The sequence below is a fragment of the Ambystoma mexicanum genome, chromosome 11, assembly GCF_040938575.1.
Source record: "Ambystoma mexicanum isolate Mex_15411 chromosome 11, UKY_AmexF1_1, whole genome shotgun sequence".
Classification (NCBI taxonomy): Eukaryota; Metazoa; Chordata; class Amphibia; order Caudata; family Ambystomatidae; genus Ambystoma; species Ambystoma mexicanum.
In genome coordinates this window covers 407,109,856-407,134,691 of record NC_090934.1, presented here as the reverse complement: position 1 = coordinate 407,134,691, position 24,836 = coordinate 407,109,856, and the positions used below count along the sequence as shown (strand labels likewise).

At 47.5% G+C, this 24,836-nt stretch overlaps 1 protein-coding gene across 3 annotated transcripts in view; it reads right to left on the bottom strand.

The window, feature by feature from the left end:
- The window catches only part of CKAP5 (cytoskeleton associated protein 5), a 1,593,334-nt gene that overhangs the window by 632,733 nt on the left and 935,765 nt on the right, over positions 1 to 24,836 (bottom strand). For all 3 annotated transcript variants that reach the window (XM_069623197.1, XM_069623199.1, XM_069623198.1), the window contains exon 28: positions 12,487 to 12,612. In XM_069623197.1, coding sequence (XP_069479298.1) covers positions 12,487 to 12,612 — 126 coding nt within the window. The remainder of the gene's footprint in view (positions 1 to 12,486; positions 12,613 to 24,836) is intronic.

Here is a 24,836-nt window from a genome sequence, read left to right as displayed (position 1 = left end):
CTTGGCCCAGACTGCGTGGGCATGCATGTTGGCTGGGAACGGCTTGTGATGACCCTCATATGCTTCTTCGATGGCAGAGACCATCCAGCGGGAAATGGAAGCCTTTGAGGCCCGATAGCCACCGAAAGTGACAAACGGGGCATCCAATTTGCGGAAGCCCTTGGTCCTGTCCAAGTAGAATTTCAGGGAACGCCTGACATCCAGGTAGTGCAGCACTCTGTGCTTCGTCCTTAGAATCGGGGAAAAACGCAGGAAGGTCTAATTCCTCATTCAAGTGGAATGCAGACGGCACCTTGGGCAGAAATGCTGGGTGTGTCCGCAGGACTACTTTGTCCTTGTGAAAGTTATTAGATGGTTCCGAAGCAACATACCGCCTGGATTTCGCTGACCCTACGCGTCGAGGTGAGGCCGACTAGTAAGGCCGTCTTGATGGGGACAGGCCTGATGTCGGCGGACGCCATTGGTTAGAATGGTTTGTGCGCCAGGTGGCCCAGGAATATGTTAAGGTCCCACACAGGGTGCGGCCTCTTGACGGGCGGGTAGAGCCTTGCGAGTCCAGTTATATTCTGGACAATAGGATTGAAGGAGGAGAAGATTCAGAGTTCCTGTAAGCTCCGATGGCTGCAAGGTAAGTGCGGCAGGTGTTCACCTGCATGCCCAAGTGGGCGAGGTGCACCAAGAAGGAGAGCATGTCGTCCAAAGTGCACGCCATGGGATCGATTTCCTTGGAGTCTGCCCAGTGGCAGAATATGGTCCATTTGCTTCTGTACCGGGCCTGGTAGCCTTGCTCCTAGCAGCCTGTATGATCTCCAGATTAGCATGTAAGAGGCTGAGGTGCCGCAGCGTTACCTGCTCGGGCACCACGCTTTGAGGGGTAATTTCTGTGGTGCAGCGTGGATGACTCTGCCCCCCCTTTTGTGCCAGAAGATGAGCTGGGCCCGTCAGCAGGTGAATCAGGGGCATCTCCGAGAGGCTGAGCAGCTCTGAGAACCAGGGCCTGGACAGCCACCACAGAGCTATTAGAACGATGTGGAGTTGGCGAGACTGCTTGATTTTGCAAATTACCCTGTGAATCAGAGGCCTGGTCAAAAGGCGTAGGCCTTCATGCCGTTCGACGAGAGGTGAAATGTGCCGCCCATGGAGCATGGGCACTGCCCCTGCCAGGAGGCGAACTGGGGGCAATTCTTGTTGGGCCAGGTGGCAAAGAGATCGACCTGGGGATGACCCCACCTGTTGAAGATCTCCTGAATAACAAGGTCGTTTAGCTACCACTCGGAATTGTCAGCTCCCAGCCTATTGAGCCCGTCTGCTTCCAGGTTGGCTTCCCCCGGGAGGAAGACTGCTGTGAGGTAGATGTCGTTTTCCAGGGCCCACTCCCACATGCCGATTCCCAGTCTGTACAGAGGAGGGGGATCTGGTGCCTCCCTGCTTGTTGACATAGTACATGCTGGTCGAGTTGTCTGTCTGGATGAGGACAATTTTGCCCCTGAGACGTAGCAGGAATGCCCCGAGCGCTAGCCGGATGGTGTTCAGCTCTAACCAATTAATGTGTAATTCCTGCTCCTGTCGAGTCCAGGTGCTGTGGACAGAGATCGTCCAGGGTGGCTCGCCAGCACTCGAGAGAGGAATCCGTGGTGCTTGTGGCATTTGGAGTGGGCGGCCGGAAGGGCTTGCCCGTCCGTAGGTTGCAGTCTTGGGACCGCCAAGTTAGGTCTGGGTGGAGACACGAAGGAACATCGATAATCTCGGACTGAGAGCCTCGCTCCTGGTTGCAGGAGGCCGCAAAGGGCAGCTGGATCCTCCGCATCCTTAGTCTCATGTGCAGGACGGCTAATGGGACCGCTGCCAGTAGACCCAGGAGAGGATGGTACCACCATGCCAAGGTCGCTTCCCTGCTGAGGAAGTGGGTGGTGGCCCTCTTGATGGCTGAGACCTTGTCCTCCAACGGAAAGACCTTCTCGGAGCATGTGTCCCAGATGAGGCCCAGGAATGTCAAGTCTGCATAGGCAGCAGCTGCGACTTCTTGAGATTGAGCGAGAAGCCCAGATCGTGCAGTGTGTTCAAAAGGACATGGGAAGAGTGTTGAACCAATTACGGAGATGTAGCCCGGACGAGCTAGTCGTCGAGGTACAGGTAGATGGAGGCCCTGCGCTCTGAGGAGGGCTGCCACTGCAGTCATGAGCCCGGTGAAGACCCTGGGGGCCGAGTTGAGGCCAAAAGGAAGGACCTTGTATTGCGAGTGGTAGCCCATGATCCTGAACCGTAGGAAAGAACGATGGGGCTGCCAAATCGGGACGTGTAGGTATGCGTCCTTCAGATCCAGGGAGCACATCCAGTCTCCCTTTTCCAATGTCTCTGCTATAAAAGCTGGCATAACCATCTTGAATTTTTGCAGTTGTAAGGAGAGGTTGAGGATGGAAAGATCTAGCAACACTCAGGCCTGCATGGTGGTTCTTCTGAATGGCGAAAATCCTGGAGTAAAAGCCAAAGCCTTGCTGAGCGACCGGATCTCCGCCGAAAGAGTTGCTGTCCCAACCTGTGGGAGTGGAGGGGGAGGAGTGGCGGAGATAGGAAAGCGGTACCTCGTGGATACTACAGAGAGGATCCAGGGGTCCGCGAAATTCTGGCGCCAGAAATATGCATGGAGAGCAAGCCTGCCCCCCCCACCGGAGACACGTGGACCCGAAGGGGCATGTCATGCCTTCTTTCCCTCGGAGGCTGTCGCGAAGGAGGGGGGACTGGGAGAAAAAAAAAAACCTTACCCCTCCATTCCCCCCCTTTTTGTTTCTTGCGCCAGTTCTGAGTCGGCGAGCTGAACGGCTGCCTGGATCGCCGTTCCTGGAAGCCACGGAACCCTCCGTACGTATGACCCCTGTCGGAGTGCTGCTGAGATTTGGTGTACGATTTGGGCGTGGTCTTTTTAAGAATGGATAAAGACTTAACCGTTTGTGAGCTGCATTTCTTTTTGTCCAGCTCTTCGTCTGTGGAGGAGGTAAAGAGGTCCCCCCCCTGCCCCCTCCCCCACCCCACACTCAAACGGTAGATCGAATATGCATTCCTGGACGTCCGGGTTGAATTTTCTTGCCCGGAGCCAGGCTATCGTCCTCATGTCCGTGGCAATACAGATGACATGGCCAGAGTTGTCAATAAGGGCCAAAGTGGATTCCATGGAGGTCCTGCGCCACCAGCTTGACTTTGGCTAGCACCGCCTAAAAGCGCAATTGGCTCCGAGTAGGGAGTTCCAGGAGGAAGTCAGCAATTTCCCAACATAATCTTTGATTGGCAGCAGCCAGCAAGGCATCAGCGTTGGCCTGACGAAGATGCAAGGACGCGTTGGAATAGAGCTTCTTGCCATACGCCTCCAAGATCTTCTCCTTGCCTAACAGTGCTGCAGGAGGAGGCTGAGAACGACTGAGGCCTGGAGTATAGTGATGCTGCAGCGATCACCGAGGAGCGTGGCTGAGTATGGGCCGAGAGCAAGAGTGTATCCCCCCTCCACCTGCCTGTACTTGGCGTCCTGGCGTCGATTGACCGGCTGGGCTTTTAGCCAGCCATTCTTGGCCAGGGAGACTACAATCGGTTTACAGAAGAATCCCCGATTTGGCAGACAGGCGTTGTGTGAGTAACTTAAGCTAGGACCCCCTCTGCTGGCTGCTCGACCTCGGGCTGGGGTAGGCCCAGATACTCCACCAGCCCAGCAAGACGTTTGTGGAAGGCCCTGGCTAAGGATGGCATGTAAATCCTCCTCTGTAAACTGTGGGTCAGGGGGATTGTGTGGAGGAGTAGTCGAGGGCGCCAAAGGCTGGGGTACAGGGACCGTGGCAGGAGGCTGAGGCTGGTACGGAACCGCCGGAGGTGGCGGTGGCTGCTGGGGCGTCAGCGTCTGGTGCCGCTAGCATTGCGGCGAGGATTTCCCTGACTGCGTCTATGATAACCCCCATCCAAGGAGACTTCATGAGGCCGACAAACCGCTAGAAGAAAGACTATTCACTGCCCAAGGAGGTGGCAGGGGGTGCTGACGGGGCAGCAGGTAGCTGCCGAGTTCCCTGCCCATATGGATGCAAAGGAAAGCTGCCCTGCGCAAAAGAGGGATAGGCCGTAGGCCACGTACCTGGTTGAGGCCAGTCCCACCTTGACGCACGTTGTTCGCCGAATTCCTGGAATGGCGTCAGAAGGGTGCCTCTGTTTGGTGCGGTGGTCATCTTGTCGAGCTAACTGCCAATTGCCTGCAGCATGTTGCTCGGCCCGCTGGGCCCGGCCTCCTCCAGGACTCTTGCATGTGGATCACAAGGCCTACCCTGCTCCTCGGGCCTAGACCCGGTAGGTGTCTCACCCTCGACCCAGGGGTCGGCAGAGCTGTGTTTAGGCACTCCCTCGGACGTATTGCCGGTACTAGGGAATAGCCCCTCGGCCATGATGCCAGTACAAGGACGGAGTCCCTCGGGTGAAGACCTGAGAAAAGAACCTTGCGGTCCTTCAACAGTGTCACGAGAGGATCCAAGGATCCCTTGGCCCAAAGGCCGGTAGTTGTAGCAGCCTCGGTGCACGTGCTAATAGAAGGACTTGACCAGTCCCTCCCGCACGGGAGAGTCCCTGGGAAGGAGTCTCCCTTGTGGGGTGCGATGGAAAATTCTTGAGGTCCTCTGGAGGCAACTTCTGGAAGGGCTCACTCCGCCTAGCTAGTCTGTTCCTCAGCGCTTTCGAGGACAGCGAGCTACATGCTGAATAAGCTTGCCAACCGTGGTCTGGGCCAAGTGAACATAGGCAGAGGGTGTGGGGCTCTGAAGTTGGGGTCTGAAATTGGGGAAGAGTGTTGCAGGATGGACACCTGCTGAACCCAGGGGAAGTCAACATGCGCCGGGGTGGAGCGTGACGCCTCAGGACCAAGTACCTGAATGATAAAAATACAAAGAGAATAAGTATCTGCGCGTGGAATTACATGGCCGAAGCCAAACGCAGGAGCTCTGGTGACTTTGGCCCGTTCCCGTCGATGCGGAAAAGGGGCCTGAGGTGCGGCGCTGGAGGGTGGAGTCAGGGCAGTGCATTCTCCCTGGGCCGCACCCCGGAGCACCTCTAAACTTAATGGGGAAGAAGGTTTTTCCTGGTGAAAAAGGTTCCGTATCCCGTCCCTTGGAAGGGATACCCATGCACTATGGAGGAAAGGAGACGGGACGTAAGAGTATCCTACTGCTCACACTGACCCCTCTTGAGATAAGCCTGGCTGTTCAACCACACTACCAACCTGTGTACTACAGACTTATACCAAAGGTTGGGTTCCTATTGCCAGGAGGTCAAGGTTGCAGTAGTCTATTAAAGGGTACTGCACACAATCTTGCCCAATACCTGCGGTATAACAAAATGTACAATAGTTGTTAGAACACGTCCACCAGCCATAACTAGGCAATTGTCTATGTGACAAAAAAGTCATAGGAGCAGAGAGAAGGGGGGTATCAAGTATCTCTTTGGCACTCCACTGAAGGGGATGCGCGCCAACTTCTCAGACTATACAGTTTTGGGAGAGATACCAAGGATCTATCCTTAGTAACTGTAGTAGATATAGAAAAAGAATCTTAAAGGAGGATCCTAATGGTCCCCAGCAACACTGCCCATAAGGAGCTGTGTGCTGCAGTGCTAACACACAGATGCTTTAAGAGCTATGAAGCAGACAGACTCCATAGTACAGGTAGATTTACAAAGAATAGAGTTCAGAAAGACAGAGCCCATAAGAATGAATGAGTGGAAAACGGCTTCAGGATTAAAAGAAAAAAATGGGATGTCATCTCACTAGGAGAGGTAATTAAGCACAATAATGAGACTGTTAGGGAGAATTCTCATTTCATGGCTAATTTCCCTTACCTAGTGAGTCCCTCAGCAGCTTTGCTGGATCTCTGGAGTGGTTTCTTTCCACTTGGTAAGAGTGTTAGCTTTCCCCCACTCTTACTGGTATTTTGCTATGTGTTGTGACCTGTTTTTGTGATGGTGGGCTCTGGAGTACACCACTTCAGTAGCCCCATCTTTTGTGTGCGTCACACACAGCACCTTCTGTGCAGTGGCACATGGTTGTCATCCAGACTCCCCCCCCGCCCCTCCCGACTCCATTTCTGAGGTGACTACCGTCCCCCAGAAAAGGGTAAAGTTACCATTAACTCAGGTTAACTCAGTCACATTTAACCACAGATCCAGTACACACCATCCTACAAGGAGTGCTGGGAGGGTTAACTCTTTATCTGTACTTCCTAGAGCATTGTTTTGCTCTTTTAACATTTAGACGTGGCTGGAGGCAGTGGTATCTGCCCTAAATTTCTACTGCTTTTATCTTAAATAACCGTTGCAATATTGTAGGCTATTGTGTTAGCCTCAGACTTAAACCCGCTTGACCAAATCCTTTTTCGTTTGGCTCCGGTGCGGTTTATCTTTTTGTTAAACTCCTCCTTGCGTTTTACTTTGCGCGGAAAACCAGGTTTGCCTCCTTTGTTCACTGTCGTTTGGCGGGCTTCTACCTAGAAGCCCTCCTCAAGGCGCCTGGGTGTCTAGGTGGGCAGAATGTGAGGGAGGGGTGTAGTCACCCCCTGCACAGGGTATCCTAGGAAACCCGAGTCCCACTTTGACCTGATTGGACAAGGTGGTTGTCCGGGCTGGACAACCCCCCTGCTGGGTGACAGCCAGGCTGTGCGAATGGGGGTTTTGCGCATAAAAGGAAGGTCTATTGGAATGGAAGTCAGAGTCGCCTCTGGAACTACAAGGAACCGACGAGAAGTGGAGGAGAGGTCGAATGCTGCAACTACCCCGTACCGGTGAAGCCCTGCTGCAGTCCTGAACTATCTACCCTTCAACGACTAAGAGGAGATCCAGTCCGGAGTCTTCTTCACTTGAGCCTGGTGGGGATAACCAGCTCATCATCTTCAGCCAGAGGTCGCCTTCATGGTCGAAATCGCTGCACACTGCTGTAGTGGTCCGGATAGCCACCTGAAGAACCTCTCCTGTTTTTAAGGCGCGCACCTTTTATTCATTGTCGCTGTTGCCGGCCTCATCCCTTTGTGGTGCGGACCCCCCCTCGTCCTTTGTGCTGAAGCTGCAGGAAAGCGTGGGTCTGCGGGAAACCAACAGGAACAACTGCCGTGGCATCAGCTTCGTTCTTTGAGAAAGGTACTGTGCCCTGTTTGAGGAATTGTGGGTGAAATCCCCATTTCTCTACTTTAAGGCTTGTCCTTACTTTTCCCTCCATTTTAGAACACTTGCTTCCGAACATTGACAATATCAAAGTACTCTTGGTAACATTGAATCTCAAACTGTCCGACTGTGTGATCCTCGACAAAAGGCTCCCGGTGTCATTGGACTTTGGCTCCGGCTGCTTGACTCTTGAATTCCTGTCTATGTGTGTTCGATTCTGTCTGCCTAACCAACATATTGCCTGTGATTTTTGCCCCCAACTCTCTCTGGGTATCTCGGGTGCTAAGTGTGTTTTTACCCCGGTAGCATTTCTTGCCATGGATACGCGTTTATCTAGTAGACTGAACAGTCAAAAAGTGATCGCAATTGTATTCACGGTAACGTGTTCTGTTTCATAACACCGGTGCATTCAAACACAGGGTACTTACCTCGAATATTACTGTACAAAGTGAATTGGTTAGTTGTAGTATATTTTACGTGCAGTTTTTGAATATAAGTGTTGTGTTAATAACAAATGGTTTAAAAATAAATGTACTTATATTTTTTACCTGAAACCTTGTGTCAGTGTTTGCTTGAGTCACAGTAATTGCAGTCCCTTTGTGTTCTCTGCTACTGCTCATACTCTTCAGATAAGCCTGGCTGCTCCGCTACTGCTACCACTATAACCTAGTAGTACAGGCTTGTACCAAAGGTAAAACTTGTATTGCCACCTGTAGTCTTAATTGTGTTTAGTGGTCCCTAAGGGCACTGCACGGAATTCTGCCTAACAGAGACATCTCCCTAACACTTGCACCCCTGTTTTTTTCTATGGTCCAGTTAGATGGACTTTGCCCTTCTCAAAATAAAAGCTGCTCTGTCTCAATGACCTTTCCAAGATGGCAGCCAAACACTTCCCATTGTTTTGCTCAAACTCTGCAGCGCAGTATGGCGCTCACACTACAAGCCATGTATTCGGTAAGGCAGTGCATTGCAACTTGCTCCCCTCCGTTGCCGGATGCTCGTTTCTTCCTCTCTATCCGTGCACTGCTCCTTTTGTGGTTCTACTCCTCCATCCTACCGTCGTTCTTCGGTTTACTCTGGTGTTAGTTGGACTTCAGAAAAACTGCCCTAAGGGCTTAGTAAAACCATTCAACTGAGGCAGTACAAGACTCCACTCTTAGGATAAGGCTGTACCACCTGAGTACATGGTAGCGCAGACAGAGCAGCCAGGCTTATGTTAGGCGGGATAGAGGGCTGTAGAATCAGTACACATGAAATTGGAAATTGTAATTCAAATGGTACAAAGAAACACTGAAACACTATGAATGTAAAAATAAAAGGATTATTTAAATACAGGTAGGCCCAGATAAATCTCGGGTTAAGCAAGTACTAACGCATTATATGAAATCACAATATAAAAACACAACACTATACTTGAAGGCACACAGACCCAAGTATAGACCTTAGTTGAAATACCTAACCGTAGTTCTAGGGAAGTCAAAACCTTTTCACAAACATGCAGTATAGGTCACACCTAGTCTTGGGGAGTACAAACCAATGGTTACTTTCACTATTACCTTCAGTAATGCAAGGGCAGTAGACCGTTCCAATTGTACAGTGACTCAGTTCAAATCACATAATCAACAGGACAATATACTTTTGGATGAATAGTGTAACACTTATTCTAGGTGCAGTAAAAATCTCTAACTACTTTTGTGATAACAGTTATACTAGGTGAGGAGGAGCCTCAGACTCTGCAGAACAAAGGCAATCCATTGAAGCAATTTGTTCCGGGCTTGTTAGGACAAACCTGGAAAGCGTCTCACCCATCCAATATTGATGTTGTACTTCACTGTGGTGTGGTCAGTCAGGACTAGAAGTGTCTTGTACTGAAGCTGGTGATGAAAGGCTTTTAGGGCTATGAACACCGCCAATAGTTGTAGAAGGGGATGTGATTTTTTTTGCTAACGTCTGTGTCCAGACTCTGTATGCGGAGTGTTGGAGATGGTGTGCATTCTCCCAGAGAGAGATGCGTTTGTAGATAGAGTGGCTTGTACATTTGGAGTGTTTAAGGACTTCTCCTTGAGAAGGTTTCCTCTTGTTCACAATTGCAGGACATGAACGAGGGAACTGCGAAACAACCACTAGATCGTCCCATTGACCGCTTGCTTGTGACCATTGTTTCGCTAGCCACTGTGGCACTATGTAAAAGCATAAGGCCATCATCCCGACTGGCTACATATTGTGGGATTTGGAAGAGCATGATTTGAACCCTCTTGATGGAGGAGAAGACTAAAGCGTCTTCGATTCGGATTAATGCAGCGAGAAATAGTTTCAGCTGGCTTGGGACTAGACTATTTCTTCTCGTTGATTGAGAAGCCTAGTATGTAAAGCAGGTCGAAGTTCCGCTGGTTGTACTGTAGAGAAGCTTTTGGTGCATCTCCTGTTATCAGCCAGCCGTCTAGGTAAGGGTACACTGGGATTGACTGTCTCTGTAGGCGTGCTGCTACTACTGTGAGCACTCTGGTGAATACCCTTGGCACTGAAAAGTCCTGCCGAATGGTAGAACCTTGAATTGGTGTTTTGTTTCCAATTTGAACCTTGGGTATCTTCTGTGTGATGGAAACATTGAAGTATGAAAGTATGCATTTTTCATATCTAATGTGGTAATGTAATCCCTTGTTTTAGAAGTGGGATTACTTCCTGTAGCGTAGTCATCATGAATTTCTGAGGCTTGACATATTTGTTTGCAGGACACAGATCTAATACAGGGCGGATGGTTAGGTCCTTCTTGGGTACAAAGAAGTACACAGTTTACTTCTTTTAGACAGACTAATTCTATTGCTCCTTTCTGTAGAAAAGTCTCAATTTCCGTTTGTAGGATGAGCTGGTGTTCTGGTAGCATCATTCTTGCTCTTGGTAGATGGTGTTGTTGTTTTTGAAAGAACTCAATGTCAGTATCCTACTGATATGCCATAAACACCCATTGATCTGATCATATTTCCTCCCATGCATGGGTGGATTGAGCAATTAAATTCTTCAGTTTCATGTTCTTTTTATGAAGGTTTCTAAAGCATTGTCTACAGCTTTACCAAACCACATTGCTTCTTCTCCCTGTATATTAAAGAGGGTAGCCTAGTTTCAGGTTTAAAACCGGAATTACAAAGCCACAAATGCAGTTTTAACAAAATTACCCTCTGCGAGAATACTGCATACAGCTTTAGCAGAATCAAAAGCTTTCTTTAAAATATTGTGAGCGACTTGCCTTCCTTCTTGAACAATCTTTTGTGATTGAGACTTGGTTGGCTCAGAGACATTGTCTAAATTGTCTTGAAGGAACCCCCACTCTGCGTCATTGAGCTTCTGCCTTTGACAAAGGGACGTATGCACGTTTTCTAGTAGTTGCAACTACTAGTATATCAGGTTTAGCGTGGCCCTGGTTGTAAAGAGGGTCTGAGGGATTTAATATTTGGTCCACCCAAGAGTTAACCACAAGTGTCAGGGATGGGGTTAACAGGGAAGGTGCAATTCTCTTTTTGATATAATTCAGTAAAGGAATAGATTGGCTGATAGGTTTCTTTAACTTATCCACAAAGTCAGAGTCTGGTACCGACTCAAGTTTGAATCTGGAAATGTTGAGCTGCTTTTTTGAGCAAGTCGTTAAAAAGAAGTTGGTCATCTGTAGGAGATGTGTCATGGGGCTGATCTATAGGGTCATCTTCCTCAAAAATATCTGCCATCTTCATGAGTGGGAGTCACTGGCCATGTACCCTGACCATCATCCCCCTGATCCTGTTGCAAACCATAAATAATGGTCATCCTGAAATCGATAGGATGGCTGATCTGTGAAGTCAATAACGATGTCTAGGAGATAACTGGAGTCTAGGTGACTTTGGAAGAGACTACCCTCTTCTGCTAGAAGTGTTTTAGGTTTAATTGGGAATGTATCCATAAAGTGACACATTCTAAAACATTGCCCATGGTTTGTTCAAATCTATTTCTAGTCCATATACCTGTTAAGGGTTATCTGGAAGGGTAAAACAATGTATTCTATTTCCACAGCCATGTGTCTTGTGATTTAGAGACAGACATAGTTCTAGTAGCTGTAGTATATCTAAGTGAAACTTGTGTTTTAGGGGACCCAACAGCACCAGGGAGGAGATCTGGCATTTTTGTGCGCTTTTCCTTCTGTTTTGGATGAAAGCTGTTTCAGCGGCACAGGAATAGTCAAAATAATATGTGCAGCAACATGCAACTCTGGTTTTGGAGCCATGCGCTGTACGTAAAATGTAGCAGGCTCAGAAAGTGAGGGTTCTGAAGATTTCAATGTATGTTTCGACAAAATCGATGTTGCGCCTAGAGCCTTTTTTCAATGATTCCGACTATGATTGGCGTGGGGTTGTGTGCTTATGATTCACACCCTCACCCTGTGCATACAAGCAAGTGTGCCCTGTAACCAGAATATTTCCACGTAAAAGAGCATTCGTCTTGCCCGGAGTGGCTGGGTAAGGAGACACAGCAGTCCAATAACTAATCTACTATGTCTTTGCTTCTGAAAAGAGCTGTTGCTGCGTTGTTCGTCTTCCAAGGCATAGGAGGGAGACCAAACACGCCCAGTCGACGTCCCTTTTAAAACAACTCATGCAATACTCTGCACCAACCACTAGATGTCCGTCTATGCAAAGCATGTGATTCTAAGCAGATCCACAAGGCTCAGAAATGTTTATCAAGTGTTGTGCAATAGTGTAGCCTGCTAGTTTCATGTGTATTGTGTCTGTTCAATTCCTAGAATACAAATTATATTTTTATACATTGCTGTCTAAATTGAATTGTGTACTTCACTGGGTGTACTCATGGTAGACCCTTGACCCAACTCACACGATCCTGAGAATAGCCTTAAATGATTCTCCACGTTTACCTTGATTGGGTTTTTGCTAACCTCTCAGAATTCCCCTATTTAATATAAATAGGGTGGACTAAAATCTGTCCACCATCTCAACACAAAACAAGAAACATGGTGTGAATCCCTGCCAAAATAGATCAATGGCTAGACAGAGACATAGTGACTAAATACAAAATGATAACGAATTCTGTGTGACGTCTCTTCAATTTTAAAGTATGAAGGCATAAGGGAAAAGGAACTTTTTTTATTGCAGTGCAAGAAAGGCTACGGTCCAGAATCCATGGAACAGACTGCCATCAGTATAGAGGTAATGGGACAGGACGTAAGAGTATGGAAGGTGAAAGATGGTTATGAGGAAGGCAATACTGAGTCAACAGATTGAAGACAAAGGGAGCCTGATTAAGTAGATAAGATTATGGGTAGCTTGACCTTACCTTTAGTGCTTTTTCATCTTTCATGCGCTGCTCCTTCCCACTCGGAACAATGATATAAATAGGCCCTGATCGATCATCTTCATCTTTTAAGTTGGGCTTGCTTGGCAACTTCTTCCCTGGCATGCCCTAAAAGCAACATTCAAAGTGAGCAAAAACCTCCAAGTACACCTTCGCAGTGACAGCCTAGAAATGACAAACTAGCACACGAGAAGTGGCTTGATAAAATCATAACGGAAGGTCTCGGCTCTTCGCATAAATGTGGGGATCAAGTTGCAAAGAGAAGGGAATGAGCAGCAGTCATTGTGGTTATAATGTGAAATAAAACAAGTGCTTTGAGTGAGGGGGAAACCAGCATTGTGCCCTGAAGGCTGGCATCGATTTGACACCCAAAGATGCCCAATTTTGCCTTTCACCATCTGCAATAGATAGTACCTGTTGCTTGGCCGGCTTTGCTTTTGTCTGGCACGTGTTACCTTTAGACATACTGTTATTTCCTTCTGAAGATTGAGATGGTATCTATACAAAGGAAGGCTGAATTGTTACAAATCAGGCTGACTCCACAACATACTAAACAGTTGTCAACTTCATTTGAAAAGTAGTTGCTGCATCACATTCCAACGTAACTCCCTAATTTCATGTTTTAAAGTTACTTACCGCTATAGATAGTGATGCAATGAAATGCTGTCAAAAGGCGAATGCTTAGACCAAGCAAATGTTCAACAATAAATAAACACTCATTGATAAATGACTTACCGGTAATGTTCTTTCCATGGATTTGTCTCATGCACATTCCTCAGCTTGATAGATATTGCAGTGGACATCAGCTGGTAGAGAATCTCTGAATCTTTTCTCATTTCTAGACCTCTGCAGGCCTCGTCAACACCACTCATCGACTCGGACAAAGACTTGTTAGGTAAGATTTTCATAGTAATGATAAATCTTCCTGACCCGTGTCAGCCCCAGAACCTTTTGATTTTACTGGTGGATTATTTTTCCTTATACCTCCGAGTGGGAACCTTTTTCCACAATCTTTTACTCTTTATCTGTGTCATTTTTAAGACTCTCGATAGTGTCTTGTAAAAGTTATCCTCTGACAACTTTTTGGCAATAGTGCCTATTGTCAATGGGTTGCCCTAGAGGCTCCCCTTTTAACTTTCTCTGGCTTACCTTGTGTGAACAACAGTTCAAGGGTAGACAGGATCTTGGGATCCCTTTTAGATTTTATCAAGTGAGACCAGCACCCCCCACCTTATGTGGAGTGCAGGGAGATACAGAGTATCCCCTTTCTCATTTTAAATGAAACATTTATGTTACAAGGACAAACTTAGCTTTAATGGCTGGTGGCAGAGAACCTTTTTTATTAATTCAGTGCACCTTTACCACAGGCTGTTTGCACAGCCCTGGTAAAGGCACCCATTTTAGTGCTCCTTGTCCTTTCTTGTTCCTTCCCCCGACATCCGGGGGGGGACATTCTTTTGTGCTATCATCTTCGGCTGGAGTTCTGTGGACTCCCCGCCCAGGCTCCAGGTCCAAAACTCTGCAGCCCTTTGTCTTCCAGCCGGAGTGCGAGATTCTAGTTCAAACTGCATCTCTGGTTATCCTGAAAAGATTGCCAAGCCCCCCCAAGTTGGAATGTTGCAAGGTTGTTTGATTGGCTGGGTTCCTGCATAAAAGTCTGATCCTGGAAGCGGACGTTAGTCGACCACTGGAACCAAATCCGAAGAGGAATTTGCAGCTGATATGATTTCCAGTGACCAGAGAGCCTGCTGTGTAATCTGAGCCAGCTGTAGCCCTTCCTTCAAATCGAGCTGGGGACTGCGAAAATGATGGCCCCAACCCAGAGCCTGGTGAGGCCCACTATACTCAAGAGGACCAGCATTTTGAGCCACCCCACACCGTGCTGCGACCTTGCGGGCTGCAATACGCCAATACTGTGAGACCTTGTGCCATTGTGCAGTGCACGGTCTTCTGAATTCCGAATCTCGCTGAAACATCCTGGGCATCCTGCTGCATCTCCAGAGGCGCAATTCCAGTCTGAAAAGCCCCCTCACCAGAGTGCTGGACCTTGGAAACAACGAGAACCTGACCAGCGAGATTACGTCTTCTTCTGTGCTCCTGAAAACGGTGCCAAATCCAGTGTCGAATCCAGCCATGAGGAAAACCTTGCCTAGAGCCTTCCCCGTGATCCGTGCTGCAAAGACCTTCCAGAGGCCTGTCTTTTTTTTTTTAAAGTACTTTTATTGGTTTTACAACAAGCATCACAATGTTACATGTTAATTTCACAGTGACAGTCACAGGTAGAAATAGATTAGGAATTCTGCAATAGTATGACCTTAACTTGTTTACACTCCCCTGGATTGTACCCTCCCACACTCTCCCTGTACACAACCGACTCATCCCACAAGGCAAAAAAAGATACATGAGATATTTTGGAAGACCTGAACATTTCTACAGTAAGAACTCAATCTGGTACTGACTAGGCTCATGGGTCCTCCGTTTGAACCTATGCATTCGGCGCCACTGAAGTTTGTCGTGGAAAACCAGCTTTTCTTGTGGCCATCACCTCTGCACGACGAGTGGGAGAGATCCAGGCCCTCTTGTGTAAACCGCCTTACTTGACATTCCACAAGATGAGGGTAGTAGTACGGACGCACCGCTCTTGCACGCCCAAGGTGCCATCAGACTTTCATCTGAACAAGCCCTTGGTGTTGCCTGTATTCTTCCCGACGCCTTTGTTGCCGGCTGAGAGACTTGGCACTTGTTAGATGTGTGGCTAGAGCACTGAAGTTGCATGGACCGCATGAAGGTTTTCCAGAAGACGTCACAACTGTTTGTCAACTTTGGCCATGTAAACCAAGCAAAGGCCCTCTCCAAGGCTACCATTTCCAGGTGGCTCTCCGACTGCATCACCCATTGTCACCAGTTGACAAACTGACCATTGCCTGGCTGTTCGAGAGGCCATTCGACCAGAGCGATCGCTGCTACTACAGCGTTCCTGTCTGACGTACACCTTCACGAGATTCTACTGCGTTGACCGGGATTCCAGGGAGGAGTCCAGAGTCGGCCAAGCAGTACTGCGCAACCTGTTCGCTTGAAGGTGAGCCTGGTGAGGAGGTAAGAGATGCTTAATGTTAATGTTGAGCTTTGCCACCTTCTGTGGTTGTGCATGTGTGTACTGCTATGTATTCTTTATTCATGAGCATGTGAGTCCATGCCAGACCCCATGCTGGAGAAGGAACAAGTTACTTACCTGTAACTGTTGTTCTCCAGCATGAGTCTGGCATGGATTCACATGCGTACCCCTCCCGCCTGACCCTCTGCGGCTCTTTTCTTGGCCCTACTGCCACTTTACGTGCTACCAAATCTGAAGATGGCTGCCAGAGGAGGGCCTTAGGTGGAGGGAAGTCATTGGCTGGGGGCAGTATGACCCAGAGACCAGTGATTGGTAGTTAGGAGAAAGACCGTTCAGAAGTGAAACTGATACTGATTTTTTCTTTAACAAGGATTGCCAGCCTGACTGGGAATATTCATGCGCGTGTGAATCCATGCCAGACCCCATGCTGAAGAATACCATCTATTGCTTGGATCCACACCAGGACCTCCTTCCAATATGTCTGGACTTTCCCACATTTCCACCATTGGTGCCAGTAATCACAAATGTCCCAACAATCCCTCCAGCAACACGGAGGGATTCCCAGAAATATCTTGTATAGCCGTTGGGGGGTGTACTGCACAGATACTGAAGAGCTCCACACAGCTTTGTGTATGGCTCGCCATGCATCTGGTTGGTCTACAAGCTCAAGGTCTGCTTCCCATGTGGTTTCAGATGTGGTGCGTGAGAGGTGACCCCTGGTGAGTAGTGCACTGTATAACTGGGCTATCAACCCCTTGGTAGTGCGGGGCATGCCGAGGATTTTGTTTTTTTAAAAAAAAATAATTTTATTGGTTTACATACAAACCTTTAAAATAAAACCATTCATTAATCCTCATTACATTACATCACTTTACGTCACTTATAGTCCATCCCATTATTCCAGTAAATGCTTTTCGATTATCGCCAAAAGGTTTGTCAGCGGCAGTATCAGTTTCATGTCCGTTCCTCTGAACATGTGTTGCCACCACTCATCAGCGTTGAGGGATAGGTGACGCTCACTCCAATTACCCAGGAGTCGGGTTCTCTCTGTGCGTAAGTTGTGCAGAACACCAAATGTTTTAGAGTTTCCGGTTCTTGGGCACAGTGCGTGAGTGTTCAAGTGTTTTAGGCCACTGTCGTTTGTTTTAAAGTTAACCAGTAGTCCTGCGTAGTCAAGCATGGTTCCACCTATGCGGTATTGATCAGATATCTGGGCGACATCTTCCTCAGCTAACCGTAGCCTCACTCCGTTTGATTCAACTTTGATCTTTTGCGGCCATATAGGCCCAACATTACGCATAGAATTCATAAATTCCATGATTAACATATTATGGTCGCTCTTTTCCTTCAGAGTCACTTTTAATGTTACTCGTTTGTGAAAGTCTGCTGAGACAAATATGTAATCAATTGTAGAGCCGTAGCTCCCACTGTTCCATGTCAGGCCCGGCGGTATGTCACCTTGATTGTGGCCATTTAGCATTTGCAGATTTCTTACACTCAATTCTTTCTTCAGTTTCAACGCTAAGTTTTGTTTCGAAGGTGTCCTAGCATGAAAGTAGTCGATGTTCAAGTCTCCGCAGAGTATTACATTAGAGCTCTGTTGATCCACAAGTAGACGGTCTATAATGGTAGAGATTGCATCGATAAACTCATTCTTCCCAGCTCGTCTATGATTCCAATAAACATTAAATGATCGTCATTTGGTCGATTGCTTGTGACACGGTCAGTTCTGGTAATGGTTGATTCTTGGATGAACGGAGAGTGATTTAGAGTTGGAGATGTTGAACCCGGATGCACTTCTTACCAGTGTTATAAGTTCGGCCATTGGGCGCCCCTTTCCAGGTCGTATGGCAGGGTTTACAGCGATCTGAAAACCTGTTACAGTAGGAATGTCACTTAGCCACGTCTCCTGTAAGCAGGAAATGGACAAGTCGCCCAACCACACACTATTAAACAAGTGACTGAATCCTTGCGTGTTCCAGGAGCCTAAAGAACATCACAGAGGGGCAAACTCCATCTGGCATTATTGTGGTTGATTACTATTCAGTGTTGATGCTAGCCAGTGCCAGTTTTGTTCTACCTCCTGTGGAAAGTTACTTAAGTGAGGGTTGACGGTTAGGTCATCAGAATTCACGTAACCTTGTATGGTTATGCTGAGCTGCTTGTTAGCGTTGCATTGTTCTAGACAGTGACCTTTGGCAAACGAGACGCGTTCCTTTCCGAAAAGCAGGTGATTTTTGATTGTGGCTTTTATGTTGGAGCAGTCATCGTTTCCAGTCTTGCACGGTGACATTAGGTGAACGATAGGATGATTCAGGGCTTCATCAGACAATCCCATTGATGAGTTTTGAGTGGTCAAAATACGTACTGTAGAGTGTGATTGAGCACCTTGATCGTTTATTGATACAGCTGGTATCCCATCTTGCAACTTGTAGACATCAAATCCCAAGGAGAAAAGGCACACGTTTGCATCCAAGATAGAAGGGCGATTAGGGGAGAGGTTATATGAAGCACCACTATCATTTTGGCACTCTTCTGGAAATTCAACGATATGCAGGTCGTCGGAACTGATCGCACGTAGTCCCGGTACATGATGTAATAGGGTTATGATGTTCCTGTGATTTAAGATCAGTTTGTCAGAAGACTGTAGGCGCTCGACCAATATTCTGACCAAGGGGTGATTGAGTGACCCCCTGGTTAAGGAATTCCTTTTCGGAGTGTGGTTTTCTTTGTTAAATCTTATTGAGTAGGCCTTGTTTTGGCTCACTGTCTGCGTTGAGTGCTTGGGCACACCCCAGTCTTCTCGACCTTGGGCTCGACAATCACTCTGGTCGGGGACTCGATGAGCCAGGTCAGTGCACTGTTGCCTTTGATAAATTCTGTTAAGCTCTAGTCGTTTTGCCTGCATTGTCAAGAAAGTTGGACTCTTCGTGTGCGCCATCGCGGTCGACAGAGCTTTCCATTACCGTGGCTAAGCCGTGCAGGGGAGGACTCTAGAGCCGCGTTGGGAGCTGCAACAGGTTCTCGTGTTTGCACTTCATTCCCAATGAGAACAACTCTTCCTACCATTGGAGTTCCTTCGGGATGAGTGTCCGTTTGCATCTCAGTGCCGATTTGTGGTTTTTCACAGGGCACGGCGGTGGACCCAATGTCATCGTATTCAGTGTCATCATAGGTTGACATATTTAGCAATTCGATTGAAATTTCCTGCTCTGTATTCATTTTGTCAACTAAGTTGGCTCCACACTCGTTGACGGGTGGACTGTTGGAGGCTTGATTTTGAATTGGCTTGGGCAGTTTTTTATTTTCCTTGGCTAGCACGTGAACCACCTTGGTGTTACGAAGAAATGTTCGGGCTCCATTCTGTTTATTGCCTTTCTTAGCAGGTAAGTTTTTAGATTTTTTTCGTTGGTGTGCGGTAGGTTGTTTACCTACACCTATGCATGATGATCTCAGCCTCCTTGGTGAAAATGGAAAATGGAGTTGGAGCTGTGTTAGGTATAGAGCCGAGCCCAGCCGAATTTGAGCCCTCAGTCTGGGGTTGCATTGTGGATGTCGATTCAACTTGAGAGTCCCTTAGTGCTAAGATAGCAGAGCTTTTAGCTTGTTCAAATGCAGTGTGAAATGAAACCTCAGCAATTTCAATGATTGGAATTACATGTAAGCTTGAGGCTGCCGTACTTGGTGGTGTACTTGATCTCGTCAATGGCAGGCTATTTATTTTGTGGTTACTGGCTAAAGACTTTGAAGGGGCCATTGTAGGTGTCTGGACGAGTCTTCTCAACAGGGGGTTTAGGGCTCGACAATTCCATGAGTTGTCTCCTCTGACGCCGATTGAGTGTGGGTGTTGAGTCCGTTCCGGTTTGCTGTTGATTGTGGTCTTTTTCCTTCCAATTTAAATAATGCAAATGCTTCCTTTGCAACTACGGCAAATAATTTTTTGTCAACCGCGTCGTTGCTCCTTTGTTTGGTCATAAGCTTGTATAGGTCGTCTAATTTTGCTGAGCCCTCAAGCTGCTTCTTATTAGTGAGGCCACATATTTGTTCTAGGTTCACTACTTTAGAGTTGAGTAAAGCCACAACAGTAGTCAAATCGCGGGTGGCCTCATGCAGATGTTCATACAGCCTTATGAATGGGGCAAGAGAAATGGTTAGTGTGGATAGTAAAAATTCTTGCAAGCCCGTAGATGACATTGCAATATTTGCGGAGGAGCTGTGAGCGGATACTTTGAGACGATGGTGCCGTCTGTCAATACTGGCTCTGTTCCTTCTGATTTTCGGGGAAGGGCGTTCAATGAAGGAAGAGTCAGTAGTCTCTTCACAATCCGAGTCAGTATCAGAATTAGCACTACACAACAGTGGCGTTTGTGTTCAAGGAACTGTTGATTGGTAGGCACTTCGTTTTGGTGCTTAACCGTTTCTGGGACAAAGGTGGTAAGCCAGTTAAGTCAGGGGGGAACGCAGATTGTTCTCCTGTTTCTCCCATTTTAGACATTTCGGACATTTTTGCTCGTTTACATGGAATTTTCAGTGTTGACTCGTCACAAGAGTCAGCTAGTCTCGTGTTGTCGCGTTTCAGCGAAAGTTTTGCCCCTTCTTTGTTAGTTATTGATGATATGTCAGAGTCGTTGATTTTCTGTACTTTGTTCAAAATGATTAACTTTTGAAGCACGAGGAATCTCGACATGCTCTTTGGTTGGTAGTTAAGTCCAACGTTGCAGAATCGACTTGCGAGTCTGTATAGGGATCACTAGGCGTGTCAGCAACCCGGCCGTCGAAATTTACTTCGGCTGAAAGGGTGCCTAGATTTGTTGTATTGTGGCCTCGAGCGATCCCAACGTCTGCCTCTCGAATTCGAGAGGGGGCTGGGGGCGGGCCGTCAACAGGCGAACAGGCTCTGAGAGTCGGGGAGGTGCTAAAGTCGGCATCGATTGATCGACGCGCGGCTAAGCTAGACTCGCACGCTCTGTGCGGCGGCTCCTCACCCAGGGCGGAACGCACAGGCAAGACCTCCAAAGTTCTCGTCGCCTCACCCGAGTCGAGCCGCAAACACTCGCGCCCATCCACCGCAGAGGCATAGCACGTCAAAGGTAACGTAACGTGATGTGATTTCCTGTGCCGTTACAAATCATACCACAGTGTTACCTCCACAGCATCGTGTGCTGCGTGTACTTTCAATACTCTTGGTGTTTCAGATTCAGAGTTATGTTGCTCTGATTGCGCTGGTGCGTTATCTGGATGTAAAGTTTCTGATGAGCCATGCTGCGTCCGTGGGCTGGAAGTATGCTTCTCACAAAAAACAATCATCAAGGGTGGCAGATGTAACTGGTACAGCAAGGGTGACAGGCATTATTGTGTGAGAGTGCGTGTGCATGTCAGTGTCTTCGCTCGTAGATGCACATGAGTAATAATTACTTACTTTGGCCTGGCGACACCGTTGAGGCACGGCTCTGCGAGTTGAAGTAGTATCTTCACGTTTCCTCTGGGCACGAGTTTTTGGTGAAGACATCACTGGCAATGTCCTTAGTTGAGTACTGTCCAACATTAAGACTGCACCTTGGAACTCGCCAAACAGCTAAACAGCAGAAAGTCCTCAGCCCTTTGGTCCTCGGGGCTTAGCGCCGCAAGGGCGATGGAGGCGGCCTTTTGTACCCATTAACCTAGTTGGTTTTTGGTAATTAAAGGTACAGGCACACGCACCTCTTTCTCACAGCAGAGTTCCAGGTAGTTCACTCGCCACAGCTAAACAGCAGAAAGTCCTCAGCCCTTTGGTCCTCAGGTCTTCGCTGAGGATTTGTTCAAATGGTGTGAGAGAGAACTCAGCGTGATTCTCGAAGGACACTTCTCAGCTGGAGATTAAGAAGGGGGGGGAACTGTGGCATTGTGTAAGGCTTCCTCTAGTTCTGCATTTGAGATATAGAGGAAGTGGTGGAGAAGGTGGTCTGTTGTGGGCTACTATACTGGACTTTGGTATTTCTTCAGTGCCTATTCCTGGAAGGAGGAGCTACCCAGAGCCTGTGCCAGGCATAAAATATTCACAGCACGGAGCACGCGCAGTGAGGAAGTGGTGGAGAAAGTGGTCTGTTGTGGTCCGATCAAGACGTGAGGCGGATATTGTCTGGGTGCTCCAGTCAGGAAAATTGTTCTCACAACTGACCACTCTGGGTAAGTGGCTCACTAACATTTAGTCACGTGGCAAGACGCGTTGAATTCAAATAACGAAAACTAAAGTAACAAGGATTTCATAGCGGGTGCTTACCAGCGTTGTTACATCAGCGTGATTGACTGAACATTGTTCAACTGCAACCTCATCTAAGCGGGCCCCAAAGATCTGAAAGTTACTTGGGAACAAATTACTTTGAAGCCAACACAAAGGGCTCACGGAATTGGGCGGCATTATCCAGTACGGAATGTTAGCACCCGCGCATTATCTGGCAGCGGCAGGGTACAGCAGCTGGTAGATGACATTGGGTCTCGTCTGAAAGTGCATCCAACAATTAGAGCACACTTTTTTGAAAGTACTATTGGTCGGGAGACTGCGGGAAGTGATTTCTTTTGGTCCCGACCGATTACCTAGGAAAAATGTGGAAAGTTGCCGAGAAACAAACGAAATTGTGAATTTTTAGTTTTCCTATCACTCGCCTTGCAATTGATTTTCGGCTACGCCCAAGTGAAGGGCTGGTGGATTCTAGGTTAGATACCTGCCCTTAAACGGAGTGCATTCGGAAAAGAAAAGACAAGTAAATTATTTAATTTGCCCAGCAAAAGGAACATTTGTTTAACCCACGGAAACACAAAATAAAGCTAAGAAGAGTAATTAAAGACCGGACTGGGAAAGGCACAGCTTTAGGGCACTTGAAAAATGAAATTACGGAGTAACTCAGTGCAGCAGGACAGGAGAGCTCCTGAATGGGATGAGCCAACAATGGGAAGCCTCACTGGCTCCAGCAGACAATTGGATGGGACAGAGTTGCTTCAATTTGTGGGTACACAAAGTATCCAAGCCCAAACTCACTCTGAAGATATACTGCACACGCCAATGAGGCGGAATGAACCACACAAAGAGGAAAATACAACAGCAGAGATCTGGAGAAGAGGTTTCGAATTCACAGTAACAACTAAAATAAAAATAGATGATCACTTTGGAAAGAGATGAAGTAAAAGCACAAATGAGGAGGAAACCCAGCGCAATACCAGCAGTGGGCTACACCCTTGTAAGAGACCAAGAAGAGACAGTATGTCATCCCAAGTGATCTTTGACTTAAATAAAATCCAGAGATACCGGAAAAACTGAACACAACGGATTTGGACAAGGACCAAAATATCTCTGTAACAGAAGAAGGGATGCTGGAAGGCCGGCAGGAGGAATCAAACTACTGCAGCTTGCATCCATCACAAGCTCATCCCATGGAAAGTCAAGTTAATGAAAATACACTCTTTGAACTACGTTCTCAACTCTCTTGTCTCCGTTTTTGAACTACTGAGGGTTGAGGTCCAGTCTCAAACAGGTACACTGTTAGAAATGATGAATGAAATGGCTACATTAAATGGGGCAGTGGTGGGGTGCAGTCATCTATTAAACACCACTGTATTGCAGCGGCTACTGGAGCTGAAAGTGGAGACCACCAAACAATGTTTAGACTGGTTAGCTATCCAACAATCACTGGCAGTGAGGAAAAAGGAAGACTTGGACCTCAGTGTGAAGCAGGATGACAATGCATTACTTACCGTAAAAGCATTTCTGATGGTTGTATCTGCTTAGATTCACATGCTGTGCATAGGTCCGACATCCAGTGGTCACTGCGGAGTATTGCATTTTGTTTTTCGTAGTCGAAAAGGGGACGTCGACAAGGCGTGTCTGTAACACTATCCCTATAGTGACGTGCGTTGTACCCACAATCCCTCACGCGTCGAGGTCCCTCTGTTTGTATTTTTCTGCCCTGAGGGAGCCTTATAGACGTGAGTGAGTACAGAAAAGAGAGATATAAAGGAAGTCTATGTTCCTTCCATCCGAGCGGGGAGGAAGGGTGGGCGCATGTGAATCTAAGCAGATACAACCATCAGAAATGCTTTTACGGTAAGTAATGCATTGTCTTCTGATGTTTGTTAATCTGCTTAGAATCACATGCTGTGCATAGACTAGCGAGCAGTACCCGGAGTTGGCGGTGGGTTATGAGAAGGAACAGTAGAGAAAAGATGTCTTAATACTGCCTGTCCCACCTGGGAGTCAGATCTAGAGTGTGCATCTAGACAGTAGTGTTTTGTAAAGGTGTGCACAGAACTCCAGGTAGCCGCTTTGCAGATGGACTCAAGGGGAACATTTGCAATGAATGCTATGGAAGCCCGAGTGCCTCGAGTAGAATGTGCTCTTGGCTTGAAGGGTAGTTCTCTCTTAGCAAGAGTGTAACAGAGAGTGATGCATTGAACAATCCATCTAGATATAGTGGATTTTGAGACCGCATCTCCTTCTCTTCCTGCTGCCACCGAGACAAAGAACTGATTAGTCTTTCTCAGTGGTCTGGTTCTTTCCATGTAGAACATGACAGCTCTGCGTACATCTAGTGTATGCAGACTTTTTTCTCCCGAGCTGGAAGGGTTTTGAAAGAACGTTGGTAGTTCTATAGTTTGGTTTACATGAAATTTCGAGATGAATTTAGGTGCAAACCTTGGGTGTGTGCGTAGAACCACTTTATTTTTGTGAACTGTTACGAAGGGGTCTAGTACAGAAAGAGCCTGTAGTTCACTTACTCTCCTAATGGAGGTGATAGCTATTAGGAAAGCAGTCTTAAGGGTGATATCTTTAAGAGTTGCCTTGTGCATGGGTTCGAAGGGAGGGCCCATGAGTCTGGAAAGTACCACATTTAAGTCCCATCCGGGAGCTGGGTTAGCTATCGGAGGGTGTATCCTTTTTACCCCCTCCATGAAGGCTTTGATAACTGGTATTTTCCACCACGACACTTTAAGTTGGGAAGTGGTGTATGCAGAAAGTGCCGCTAGGTGGACTTTAATGGAATTGAATACTAAACCTGAATCCAGTAAATGGGTCAAGTATAGAATAATGTCAGTAGGAGAGCAGTCAACTGGGTTGATGCTAGTACCTCTACACCAGATAACGAATCTTTTCCATTTGCTAGAATAGCAGTGTCGAGTATTAGGTTTTCTGGCTTCCCTGAGGATGTCCATACATCTCTGTGGGAGTTGTAAATGTCCAAATTCT